Consider the following 13,996-nt stretch of genomic DNA (forward strand, 5'->3'; position numbering starts at 1 on the left):
CTACAAAAATAAAGTATTATAAATTCAGCTTTCAACATACTTTAAAAGGTCACAATTACAATAAGACAGCAACAATCCACTAAGTAATTCAGAACTGTTCAGAACTTAAAGACAAATGCTTCACATGGTCAAGCTATCCAATTATGGATATCAATGAAAACAACTGCAATGCAAATGAAAACAAATGCAATGAAAACAACTGCAAATGTGTATACTAAAAAGGTTTTAGGACTGAAAGCCTCAGACTACGGAAAATTCACTAATCAAACAAGTTAGTACATAGCATCATTTTAGTTCGTAGTAAATCACCGAAGTAAGTGAAATGGCATTGTTTTCGTTAAATCTCATATTGTGAATGCCTTCCCAAAAAGTTGCCCCAATATTGCACTACCATGAATAAGCAATGCTTTGCCAGTGGAGAAGACTAACGTTACTTATTCTTGGCAGATACCACCACCAACCACCACCATGTGGGTGGTGGTATATAAAAAATTCTTTAGCTGTTGTATACCTAGACTAAAATATTTTATATAACATTCTTTAACTATTGTATACATAGACTAAAATAAAAAATATTTTATAAAAAATTTTTTAACTATCGTATACCGTTTGGCATCTCTCATTGTGGAACTAACTTTATAACTGGGTTGTCAGCTGTTATAGCATTGGGTACCTACCCACCCACCGATGAAGGGCCCAATGGCCATTTGGATGATGATATCCATCGAGAATAAGTAACAATAGTCTTCTCTAATAAGGAAGTGTTACTTATTAGAAGTAGTACAATGACAGACAACTTATTGTGAAGGTATTCACAATATGAGATGTAATAAAATGATGCCATTTCACCAACTTTGGTGATTTACTATGAACAGAACTGACGCATTACACTAACTTGTATGTCTAGTAAATTTCATAGTCTGAGGCTTTAGCCCAACATTTTATTTCAGTCTTTAACTATTGTATACCATTTGGTATACAATAGTTACTGAGAACAGGTAACAGTGGTAGCCTTCTCTACTGGGGAAGCATTACTTATTCAAGATATAAATGAGTGAGTGTGAGCAAAAAGGATGTGGATCGTTTTCCTTTCTTTAGGGGTAAACTTCAGTCTCCTACTATCCTTCTATTTTCAGCTAACCTTTAAGCTTTCTCTTTTAGGAGCTTGTAGGGTAAAGAGCATTACATCCCTAGATACATATACCCTGAAACAGCTATCTGGGTGGTGGTGTCCACTTAGAATAAACAACAGTAGCCTTCTCTAATAGGGAAGTGTTACTTATTTGAAGTAGTACAATGAGAGGCAACACGTTGTGAAGGTATTCACAATATGAGATGTAATGAAAATATTGTCATTTCACCAACTTCAGTGAATTACTATGTACAGAACTGATGCATTACATTTCTTAGCTAAGTGTTTTGGCTTTGAATTTTCACTTACAGCTCCATTATATAAACAGCCATTATAGGCCATGTAGTAAACACATTCTAGATTAAGAAATTTTACATGCTTAATTTATTTGAAATAAACAATACCAAATATTATTACCTTGCAACTCATCTACTACTCCTCAATCTGATCCACCACTTTGTTTCATCATTATTCTAATTAATACCAATTTGTTTTTAATTTTATTCAGAGCTGAAAATCATAGTCTTTTGCTAAGCAGCCCAGCATCCCCTTCACAATCTACTATGAACTCATGGTGGATTGTGAAGGGTATGCAGGTATACACACTACTGAATTTATCGTCTTTCTCTGTCTACAAGCCTAAAATTGTGGCACAGCTTAATCATAATAATCTTGTATATAGTCAGGAACCATCACATTTCCCCGAATTTTAATATTAAAATAAGAATTACTGGAGGAAAAAAACCCTACAAAAATAATATTTATATATCTTAAGTGTGAGTCAAAAATAAAATAATTACTCTTAAATATAATTTTTAAAAACAATGATATCAAATTCATACCTATTAAATATTTCTCCACTAAAATCTTTGGTGGCGATTGAACACTTAATTTATGAACTAGCTTTTCATTTACTGTCTGAAGAGCATTATCTCTTGCTGCCTGAGCATATGGTTTCCCATATTTTGCTGTTAATTGATCTGCAATTGCTTTTAACTCTGCTACATCTGCTTGGAGTCTAGGTGTAGCCCAAATTAAACTTGAAATAGCTTCTGCAAGTCCTTCATCAAGTGTCCTAATCAGAAATAAGAATTAAAAATTTATTACATGTTGCAAACAAAAGGTAAAGTGATTTCCAATATATCAAGCAAAGTTGTTTCCAACATATTTTACTATAAACAGTAAAGAACTTCACACTTAAAATAATATTGCTTTTTTTGCAGTCAACTGAAGCGTGCCAAAGCCCTAACAAGATCCTTCAGTGAAGCCAACTAGATAAAAAACCAGAATGAAATAGATGTATCCATATTTGGTCAGAGATGGCAATACTTTAATTACTACAAAAAAATATATAACTTGTAATTATATGATATATTGCAGCTAAAAGTAAACAAGACAGATAATGCACACAATGCATTACATTTCAGGCACATTCAATTTTTTTTCCCTTAAACTTTTTTTTTTCTTTTCTTTTCCAATCTGTAGGGCTTGCCCTAAATCCCAGAATGCTTGTTTGTTATTTGGTTTTTAGGAGCATTAGCAACTAAGGCCATATTGCTCCGAGGATATGCGGTGGTCATTCCCTGACCTTTCCGCATCCTCCGTATTTGGTGGTCACGGGCTCGAACCCTGGTCTAATCAAGAAGCGTGTGCTATGCACTGCTGCTCCTGCCCACCTGGCTACGGAGGCACCTTCCCAGAATGCCCTTATTATTATAGCTAAAGATTTAGTTACCTCCTTTGCTTCTGCTTTTAATATAATCAGAAAGCCTTCATCAGCCCCATATGGTGCCTTTATTGTATTCACATATATATGTGAATACACATAAATAAAGTAAATAAATTTCTTCTTCAACATGCAGTCTCTTTGCAGAGGTTGGCTGTCATCTTTGCAATAGACATACGTGAGGTAGAAGCCCAAAACAAACCCTTGTTACTCTGATCAAACCACTCTGAGGTTTGCCAACCAAGATTTCCTTCTTTTCCCTTGACTTCTTTTTCCATCAATCTTGCCCTGGATTATTATTTGCAACATCTTATATTTGTCATTCCTCATCATATATCCTAAATATTTTAGTTTCCTCTCTTTAATAGTATTAGTTATTTCAGTCTTTTTCTTCATTCTTTATCTTATCAGTTCACGACACTCGTAATATTCGTCTGTAGCACCACATCTCAAAAGCATGTAATTTATTCTGGGTCTTTGTCAGTGTTCAGGCCGCAGCTCCATAAAGGACAGAAAAGACATAACATCTCGGTATTCTTGTTCTTAAAGGAAGCGTAAGATCACTGCAGCATAAAAGATTCTTCATTTTAAGGAAGGCAGCATATGCTCATTCAATTCCTGAGCAAACCTCAAGAGAACGGTCCCAGTCCTCGCTCAGCATACATCCCAGATAACACTTTTAACCCTTTCAATTTCTTCATTATTTATTGTAATTTTTGTTCGTACTTCTTTCTTATTGATCACCATGAATTTTGTTTTCTTGATGTTTAACTTCAGACCACAATTTTCACTTATTCTATTTACTCTATCCACTAATGATTGTAAATCAATCTCAGAACTGGCTAGCAAAATAGTATCATCTGCATATCTGATAGTGTTTATAGTATTGCCATTAATCTTTATCCCTTCTGTACATCCCTCTGTAGCTTCTTTAAAAATTTCTTCAGCATACATGTTGAACAATATCGGTAATAGAATACAACCTTGACGAGCTCCTCTTTTAACTTCTACACTCCCGACTTTTCTCCTTCTATGGATACTTTTGCTGATTGTCCCCAATACAAATTCACAAGTATTCTGATGTCCTTGCCATCAATTCCAATCTTCTCTAGAATTTTAAACCTTTTGTCATATCTTACATGATCAAAGGCTTCCTCACAATCCAAGAAGCAGATGTATACCTCTTGGTTCACATCTCTACATCTTTCTACTGGAGTTTGAACTGCAAACAGAGCTTCCCTAGTACCCAGGCCATGCCTGAAGCCAAATTGAGAATCACTAAGTATATCCTCATATCTTTTAAAAATTCAATTGTGTATAATCCTTAGAAGTATCTTCAATGCATGGCTTATCAAACTAATTGTTCTAAATTGAGAACATCTATTTGATTTGCACATTTGGGAATGTGTATAAATGACGACGATCTCAACCATTCTCTGGGAATTTCTCCAGTGTCATAAACCTTTTTGAGCAGATCAACCAACACATCCACTTTAATTATCTTTAAAAGTTCTGTCGAAATTTCATAAAAATTACTCGTCTTTTTGGTTTTACCATATTTAATTGCTAAGATCAATTCTTCCTCCGTGATACTTGGTCCTTCCACATTTTCCACTCTGTCGAACTTTTCATTTGTGTTATCATTAAACAATTCTCCGATATATTCTTTCCAGCATTCAAGTCTTTCTTCAACTATAACTGCAATCAATCTGTTCTTCTTTTTTAGAATTCCATTACCAGTTCTGAAGTGTTGTCCTAATGCCACCTTCAAGACTTTATGCTTGTTGAATTGGTCATGTAGGGATTCCGGTTTCTCAATTTCTTCACATTTGGACCTCATCCAGTTTTCCTTTGCTTCTTTTATTTTCTTTCCATTCTTATTTTTTTGTATTCTGTTGGGTTGTTTTTGTTCTGTCTTCTCTTTCCCATTAGCTCCAGTACATCACTCATCACCCACTTCTGTTTTGCTTTTAGAGGTTCACTTTTCAGATGATTATCTGCCACTTTAAGTACAGCCTGTTCAATTGAACTCCATCTATCATTTATACCTTCTGGGAGGATATAATTCGGTTCATTCTCTAAGGAATCTTCGATCTTCTTTTTAATATCTTTGTTCTCTAACTTTTGGAGGTCAATTCATTGCTTACCCCCCTTTCTTTTTCTTAAGTTTCAGCTTCACTTTCATTTTACCAATTAATGGATTATGGGCAGAACCTACATCAGCACCTGGATATGTTCTTAAGCGATTCACAATATTGTTTTCTCCATCACCTGAAGATTTCCATGTATATAGTGTGGGGACAATTCAAAAAAAAGTATTCATTATTACTAATTCAAATATTTGTGCAAACTCTACCAGCCTGTCTCCATGGTCATTCCTCCTGCCTAGTCCAAACATTCCCACAATCCCTCTACATTCACCAGCACCAAGTTTGGCATTATAATCATCCATAATTAATGTAAAGTCTTCTTTCTTGGATAGTTGTAACATCGCCTAAATTGGTTAATAAGATGCCTCGATCTCCTCTTCATATTTGTAGGCTGGTGGTGTATATATCTGAATTATATTTAAGTTATAAGTTTTAGTTGATATTTGAAATCATCACTATCTGAGTAAGGTAACACATTTTTTAACACATTTTTTACTGCCTTACAAACTTTAGTATTAACCAAAAATCCAACTCCTCCTCTATAATTTCGGTCATTAATGCCCATGTAATAAAACATGCCATTGTCTGTAGCACATTTACCATTGCCTGGCCATCTGACCTCACTAACACCAAGAATACCCATTTTCGGTCTGTTCATTTCTTGAGTTAAATTATCAAGTTTTCCTGCTTCATATAGGCTTCTCACGTTCCAGTTCCCAATTCTAAGTGACGAACACCTGGAGATTCTTACCAGCCTCTTCCCATTCAAGGGGCTGGGGACTGAGGGCCAAAAGTGTTTTTGTCCATCATTGCTAGACGATGTCCTGGGGAAAATAATGTGATAGCTTCCCATTCCTTTTCACACCGCAGTAATACAGTCAGTAGTCAGAGTGACCATTCCTGTATTCATACAGTGCTGCCAAACAGATCTCAACTGATCCTTGCCACCAATAGTTACTGATGATGCTGCTACTGCCCATCATCAGGAGAGACTTTGTCTGGCTCCTCAACTCAGACCTGTCCAGCTTTTGAGGCCCTGCTGGTAATTAAATTACCATTGATATAGCTCTTTATATCATTGAAGCACACAAGCCCCCTCACCACATCAAGGAGAGTCTCTTGTGAGGGTAGTAAATAAATAAAAAACAAATTAAATTAAATAAAGTGAAAAGGAAATGTAGTTATCTTGTTATCAATTAATTAATAACATTAACTTTATGGAACACAATAAAATTCCATAGTTTTACTTTCTCTAAACTTAAAATTTTCAGTTAAGTTTACAACTGTATGATATTATTACTGCTCTTCCATGTACTTTTCTTAAGTTTCTTCTCTTTCTCTCCTCATAAGTGACACCACACTCACAAATCTTACATAACAATACAGACAAAGCTTGCATAGGCTGTCTAAACCCAACAATAGTGCATTAAAACTACATTTAATCTATGAACTTATTTTTTTCAGGCAAACTGTATGACAAAAGAAAATAATTGCTGAATCTCTATTTGTCAGATTTTAATGAATTTTGGAATAACTTGACAGATCTTTCTAAAAGAACTAAATATCAAAGTTCCAAAAACCAATCCACTGGGAGTTGATTTTTTACATGCAGATAGACAGACAACAGGACAGAGTGAAGACAACAGACATTCATGCATATGTCTGTGTGAACACACCTAAAAATGCACCATAGGCAAATAAAATCTTTCAGATTATATTAAAAACAGCAGCAAAAGAGGCAACCAAATCTTTAGCTATAATAATGTGAGCATCCTTGGACTGAGGGCAAGTCCTACAGATAAGAAATATGAATATGTCTTTCCGAATAACAAAGTGGTTCAAAATGTGAAGCAAGATTTTTTTGATATGAAAAAATTGATGATATGATGTGAAGCAAGATTTTTTTTTTTTTTTTTTTTAGTTTTTATGAAAACCACAAGTGTGAACCTAGAGTTCTTAGTACTGTGCATGGATTGAAGGCTGATAAGACAAAAGATACATGCTGACGTTAGACTAATTTCAGTAGATTATAATTTTCAGGATAAACAATGGAGGAAGGCGGTTCCAGAAAAAAGAAGTAGAAGGGTTAAATGAGGAAAAACTGATTCTGTAAGTTGGGAGTTGGACACTGAACTGTTGATTGCTAGAGGCATGTGTTCGAACTTGTTTATTGTAGTAGTAGTGGTAATGGCAAATAATGCAAGAAAGGAAGCTTATATAGCATCACCCAAAAAAAAAAAAAAAAAAATTCACCTATTCATACCCTCCAAGAATTCACCAGGTTCTCCCTTGAAGTTATTCAACCCATCCACTTTCACAATAACAGATGGAAGCCTGTTCCAACAATCAACCACCCACTAGCTGAAGGCAAACTTCTGTACACCTAGTCTGCAATCATCCTCACTCAACTTAAATTTATGTCACATCATGTGTGTAGTCTCAGGAAGTGGAAGGGTAAAGAAAGCAAACACGAGAACCACGGGAAACTTTTAGCGGTCAAATGCATTTCCCGGTACCGCAGCTTCTCCCTGCATTCTCGGTAAACAGATGATGCGTGTTATTGGTAATAGCAGTAAAAGTTGATAACTATGTGTTGATTAGTTTTTTCTCATTATTAAAATCAAATTATGGGAGTTCATGAGTGTAATGGCTTCGGGGCTGAAATTTAATTACAGTTACACCCTTCAGACTGCCGCAGTCTTAGGGCGTTTATCCCCCCCCTTCCTGCTGTTTCAATGTGATAGGAAAATAACTTCTACTGCAACTACCGATAACACACACTGTCTGTAGAAGTCATTTTTGTATCGGGTAAAAACAGCTGATAACAGATATAAGACAGGATTGAGTTTTAGAAGGATTGAAATTAAGTTATCTTTCCCCCACTGAAGAATTACCTGGAGATCAGCATTTAAGGATTTGGCATAATCGTGGATAATCGAGAAGTTGAAGCTGTTTGAGCAGGACAAGGTTTCTCAAACTGGAAGATGGAATGAAATGTGCTATCATCAGCAAACTATGGATAGGATTTCCAGTCAATGGAAGAAGGTCATTAGTTTACAAGAGGAAAAGAGTGGGAGAAAGAACTTTTTTTTTTTTTTTTGGTAGTTGTTGGCACATCGGCTTCTGTGGCCATAATGCACCTCCCAAGGTTTTTGCAGTACTTTGATCCAAGCCCGAGGCGGGATTTGAACCCGCGACCTTTGGGTTGCCAGGCAGGCACTTGACCCACCCGGCTAGCCTGGTCAGCGAGAAAGAACTGAACTTTGGGGAACACCATCGTTAGTGGAGAAGTTAGAAGACAGAGAGCCATCACCCACTGAGTGGTCAGAGAGAAAACTGGATAACCCATTAAAAAAACAGTTGGCAAACCATAAGATAGAAGCTTATTAAGGCATTTATGCCAAACATGATCAAAAGCCTTTAAAATGTCAAGAGTAACTGCTTGAGTTTCACCCAATGTTTCCATTTAATTTATCCACAGATGGGTAAAATTAAAAATTATAGATGGGTAACATAAGTCAGAATATCACCAGTGGATTGACACTGACTGAACCCATACTGGCAATCATTGATCAGATGGAAGGTTTCTAGATAGTTTAAGAGTTGGCAGTTAATTGATTTCTCCATTACTTTAGAAAGAGTAGAAGTAAGTGCAATGGGATGACAATTGGATGGGAGGGAGTTGTCACCTTTTTTAGGAATTGGCTGGATATGAAAAAATATTCAAGCAGAAGGGAAAACACCTTTGGAAGAACAAAGAGAGAAAAAAGGCAAAACAGAATAGAAGTTCAGGATCACAGGTTCTGAGAACAAGTGGAGAAATAACATCAGGGCCTGGAGCTTTCTTAGCAATGACTTTGTTCAAAATCCTTCTGACATCATTTTGACGGAAGACCACAGGAGGCATTGAATGGAGTGTACTGGGAATTGTAGAAGGTGGTTTACCAGGATCATTGATACAAGAGTTGGAAGAAAAGTAGGATGCTAGCAGGTCAGCTTTATCTTTGATTGAAGTGGCAATAGAACCATCTGGTTTTGACAGAGGTGGAAATAGAGATGGGCAAAAAGTTGCAGCCAATAGTTTTGGCAAGAAACCATTGATTGATTTTGGCAAGAGATCAGAATGTTCAATTGCCATTTGGAGAAGAAGCAAGTTTATTGTCTAGTTCTTCCTTGAATTTATTCAAGTTATCCACCTCCACATTAGACAGAAGTTTGTTCCAACAATATACCACCCATTGGTTAAAAGTAAACTTCTGCACATCTGTTCTGCAATCATCCTTCCTCAATTTCAATTTATGCCCCTCATGTGGATATTCTAAGCAAGAGGAAGTATCCCACTAGCATTAAGCTTACTCAATCCATTCAAAGCCTTAAACACCTCAATCAGGTCGCCTGTACCTGCTAGCAGCTCTACATCCTTCCTAAAATGAGGCTTCCACACCTGTATGCAGTACTCAAGATGTAGCTTGACCACTGCCTTATACAGTAGACTTTCGAAATAATGGCACCTTTGGGGATTCAAGGTGCCATTATTTCGATTTTGCCGTTATCTTGAAAGTTTTATATTTAATGCAGAAATAATGAGGCCAAATAAGAAATAGAGAGATTAAGAATGCAATTGTATTAACTGCACACAGAGCCTGCTTAAGGCACGATTGAGCAGTTTCCCCGAACAGGGCGCCAAAATTTAGGGGGCACAAAATGCCCCGAAAATTCACTGATTTGCTGTAAATTTCAAGTCAGAGAGGGCGCACCAAAAAATCTCGCACAGGGCACTGACAGACCTGGGGCCGCTTCTGACTGCACCTAAAAAAACAAATATATTTACAATCCAATGTTATATTCTGCCATTAATACACTTCTGCTTACACCTCGTTCTATTTTATTTATTATATCGAGTTTAGTCTGCATGGGTAGCACAGTGGTATCGTCACAGTCCTCCCCACACCGGGTGGAAAAGGCCCAGGTTCGAATCCCGTCGATGATACAAGCAACTTTTATAAGCTTTTTCACTCTGTGGCTGAGTTAGTGGGTCTCAGGCATAGATAGCAAGGTTTTTCCCCAGAAACTGGGGTTTTTTGTCCAGAAAAACAGGCAAGTAGAGCAAAGAACACATATGCAATTTATAGACAATACACATGGGTATACGAATTAACATTCCAGGTGATCCTAATGAAATAGTTTGGATTATATCAAGTTTGTCACTAAGCTTTAACATTGTTCTTCTTCGTATGAGGTTTATTAACTTTAGGAGCCATAGTGAGGGATTTTTTAATTTAAAATAAATGTAAAACAGCAGTATAATACATGATATCAGTAAAGAATTCACTTTGAAAATGGCGAACGTAAACAAATACAGTAATCATGCGACTTGCCGTTTTCTTTTTTCGGCACTGCAATACATCTGCACTATATGTATACATCTGATCTCAATGTACCGTTATTTCAACGATCTACTGGACAATGGAATTATTACCTCCTTATCCCTACTAGCAAAATTTCTGCACATCATTGACAAAATAGTGTCCTCTCTTGGCAGCCTGTTGGCATTGTTCAGAGAAATTCATATCTGACTGCACAATTTCCCCCAAGGTCTTTATAATTTTTCACTATCCTAATTGTAGTAGCTCACAGCTGGTATGTTAATCTGGGATTACTGCTACCCATATGCAGTACTTTGCATTTGTCAATGTTAAACCTAACACTACATTGATAGCACAGCAAATATTCTTACACCCGTTCTATTTAAGGGTATCCCATTTCTGTAAAATCAGTCTACTGACAAGCATACCATGCAGAGAAATTTCTACCCCATGAGCCTTTCGGTCTCTCCAGAGATAAATTCATTGATAAGACTCTCATTATGTACTTTCTCCTACCCTGTCTGGGCAGGATTGCAGACAATTTCAAATTTAATTCTAACTCAACATTGCCTTGTACTTGTTAAGTAAATCCTCCAATTTCATATTCTTAATGTCATTAGTACAAACAGGTAAAACAATATCACCTTTTGTCTCCTTAAAATGTGATAACTGGTCTACAACTCTCTAACTTTAGCCACCAGTCAGACATACCTTGGTCTTATTCCACTTGTCCTTTTTATACTATATTATCTTATTGTCCATAGCATATTATTTAGATATTATAGATATTATATAGATATTATTTTCCATAGCATAGTCAATCCTCCTTTAACAGACACCTCTCAAAGAGAGAGTCCCATTTCTTGTTGTGGACACCCAGGCTTGGGTCCTGGTGATAAATATTAGAAATTATATGTTAAATGACCTCTTCAAAAGACACGCAAACACTAATATGGAAGCAAACACTAAAAGGTGCCCTTTTCATATTTTCCATCTCCCTGTACTGGACACTTTCGAGTGTAATTGATATGCATGTTTTCATAGGTCAATGAGATTTGCAATGAAGTCATGCAAAAGTCACAGTCATTACAGCAATACTAATTAGAGTTGTGATGGCCATGGATTACTCATGGGGTAGATGGTGCAACGTCTCAACAATGTGTTCACCACTGCTGATAAGGAATGTTTACAAACTTATTTAGACTGTCTGTTGCAGTTCCACTACATGAATCATTTAGAAAGACAAAATTTTCAACCTGGGAGACAGTTCCCAAAATTAAAAAATAAAGTAAAATACCATAGCGAGTCCATGAACTGGATTCAGTTAGTACATTAAAAAAAAAAAAAAAAAAAAAAAAGTGTGGTAAACACTCACAAGCATTTTATTGTATTTTTTACAAGAACTTCATACTGATATATAAAATCCATGGGAGCAGTCAATATGACAATGCAGAAATTATAACCGGAAAATATAATGGTGTGCAAACTGTGAAAATATAATGTGTGCAATGTGAAAATATAATGGTGTGCATATGAGGTGAATCTGCCATTAACTTACATACCATGTGCTGTTCACTCATTAAACTTGGTGTGTTGAATGCCATATGGAAACCATCAACTTCTCTGACATATTGCATGAATTGCATACTTCATGACATATTGCATTTCGAAAAAATTAAAAAGTATGTTTAATTTTTTTGGTGCTTCAACACGTCGATGGTCGAAAAGTGTAGAAAAACATGCAAAACTTTTGCTGATGATAGCCCTACTAATGGTATGGCACTAGATTTTTTGTAAGAAATTCAATGGGAAGCATCTCTGCCAACAATTTATAAACTGGCTGCTGAGCTGGAAGAAAGTGAAAATGCCTACAATTTAGTTCACACATATTTTTTTTGGTTCTCCTTTTCTGCAAAATATTACGAAACAGGCCAATGCAAATATCTGATCAGTGCAAGGTTTATGTTTGGAAAAAAAACTCAGAAGTATCTTTCCAAACGGTCTGGGAAAGTATTTTGCAAAGTGTCGTTATGCATTTACCTCAGCTTTATAGTGTTCTTGTTAGTGGGAAAAGAACACTTTATAAAACCAAAACTTATAAAAAATGAACTATAAGAACCTGTATGCTGCAAGACCACTTAAGTAGCTTGTCTCTGTTCGGTATTAAAAGTGAAGTCAATAAATGGGCTTTAATGACATTACAGATGACTTTCTTAAAACTTCCTATACGTTGATGTGGAAATTTCAGCTAATAATAATAATTCGAATGCATTGGTAAATGTGATACTCACTAATAACTAATTTTCTATTCCCTATTAAAGTATTGCAAATAAAACGAATGAATGTCCATTTATTATTCTTATATTTATATGTATAACATATTACATTTGACTACTTAAAAGAAAAAGAATAAAAAGCTACTCGGTGTCATAATCAAAAACTGATAATGGGTTGTCACTGCTGCTAAAGGATGGCCAACTTGCCATTAGCTGCATTCTCCAATATTTTAGTTTAACAGTGCGCAGTACTGTAAACCGAAACTTATCAATAATGAACTATAAAAACCTGTATTTTACCAGAAAAATTAAATACCTTGCCTCACATTTTCATCGAAAGCATTTTGAATTTCAGCACTAGTAATACACACTAGTAACAGCGAAATACACTGCATAACATTACGTACTAGTTACAGAAACTGTTTTGTCATGAACACATTAACCAATTTCACTTACTTCATCTGCTGAATAAGACCAAACCTTGCAAGTAAGAGATCACAATACATTTCAACTACTTCCATTGCTTCTACCAAATAGTCTTCTCTAATGATATGCTCAACTCGAATTTTTGCCCTTTCATATTTACCATTCGAGAGGTAATCTGCGATTTCTCTTCTTGCCTTCTGGGCTAGTTCTGTTTTTTTTTTCTCAAGAAGTTTCAAACGATTGATTGAAAGTCTCAGATTCGTTTTCAGCTTACTGTAATTTGGTCCGGTTGACAACATTTCCACTACCAAACAGGCAGAGAATCACGATACACTTACTCAAAGTAACGTGACAATTGAAAAAACTGGAGGATTTTAATAAAAATTACGCAATCCATGACGCACCAGACGTTAGAGTAATGACGCACAATTTGGCTATTCACGCATTGCTTCAAATTGAATAATTATAACAAAAATGAAATAAAAATAGCAATTTTAAAATGAATTCAAGGGGAAAGGTTTCCTTTCCTTCTCTTTCATATTTTTGAAATGGGATCAAAAATATTTTTGATGTTAAAGAAAAAATATTTGTTTCCTTTAACCTGTGGTTCTGATGTTAAAGAGTAATCAGCATGAAGTCAATTGTTTTCGCACTATTGCTGGATTTTAGGAGCATCAGTGACATATATTTTATCTGTAAATATTATATACAGTATATAATATCTGTAAATTGCATGCGTTCTGTGGTCGATTTGCTTGTTTGTGGAGGGGAAATCCCTAGTTTCTTGGAGAAAAAACAGCGCTACGATCGCCTGAGACCAACTAACTGAGCCATGTTTTTAAAAGACCCATAAAAATTCTTCACGTCATCGATTGGATTTGAACTTTTCCAACCGCTGGGTAGAGGACGGCGATACTACC

General features: G+C 35.8%; 1 protein-coding gene across 1 annotated transcript in view; it reads right to left on the bottom strand.

The window, feature by feature from the left end:
- The window catches only part of Ist1 (increased sodium tolerance 1-like protein), a 57,761-nt gene extending 44,342 nt beyond the window's left edge, over window positions 1–13,419 (bottom strand). The window contains exons 1-2 of the mRNA XM_090379378.1: window positions 13,107–13,419; window positions 1,975–2,207 (exon numbers count right to left, since the gene is read on the bottom strand). Coding sequence (XP_090235504.1) covers window positions 1,975–2,207; window positions 13,107–13,375 — 502 coding nt within the window. The 5' untranslated portion in view covers window positions 13,376–13,419. The remainder of the gene's footprint in view (window positions 1–1,974; window positions 2,208–13,106) is intronic.
- Window positions 13,420–13,996: the final 577 nt, after the last annotated feature.

This window comes from Mastigoproctus giganteus, chromosome 8 (genome assembly GCF_048544385.1).
Source record: "Mastigoproctus giganteus isolate SK-2022 chromosome 8, ASM4854438v1, whole genome shotgun sequence".
Taxonomy (NCBI): Eukaryota; Metazoa; Arthropoda; class Arachnida; order Uropygi; family Thelyphonidae; genus Mastigoproctus; species Mastigoproctus giganteus.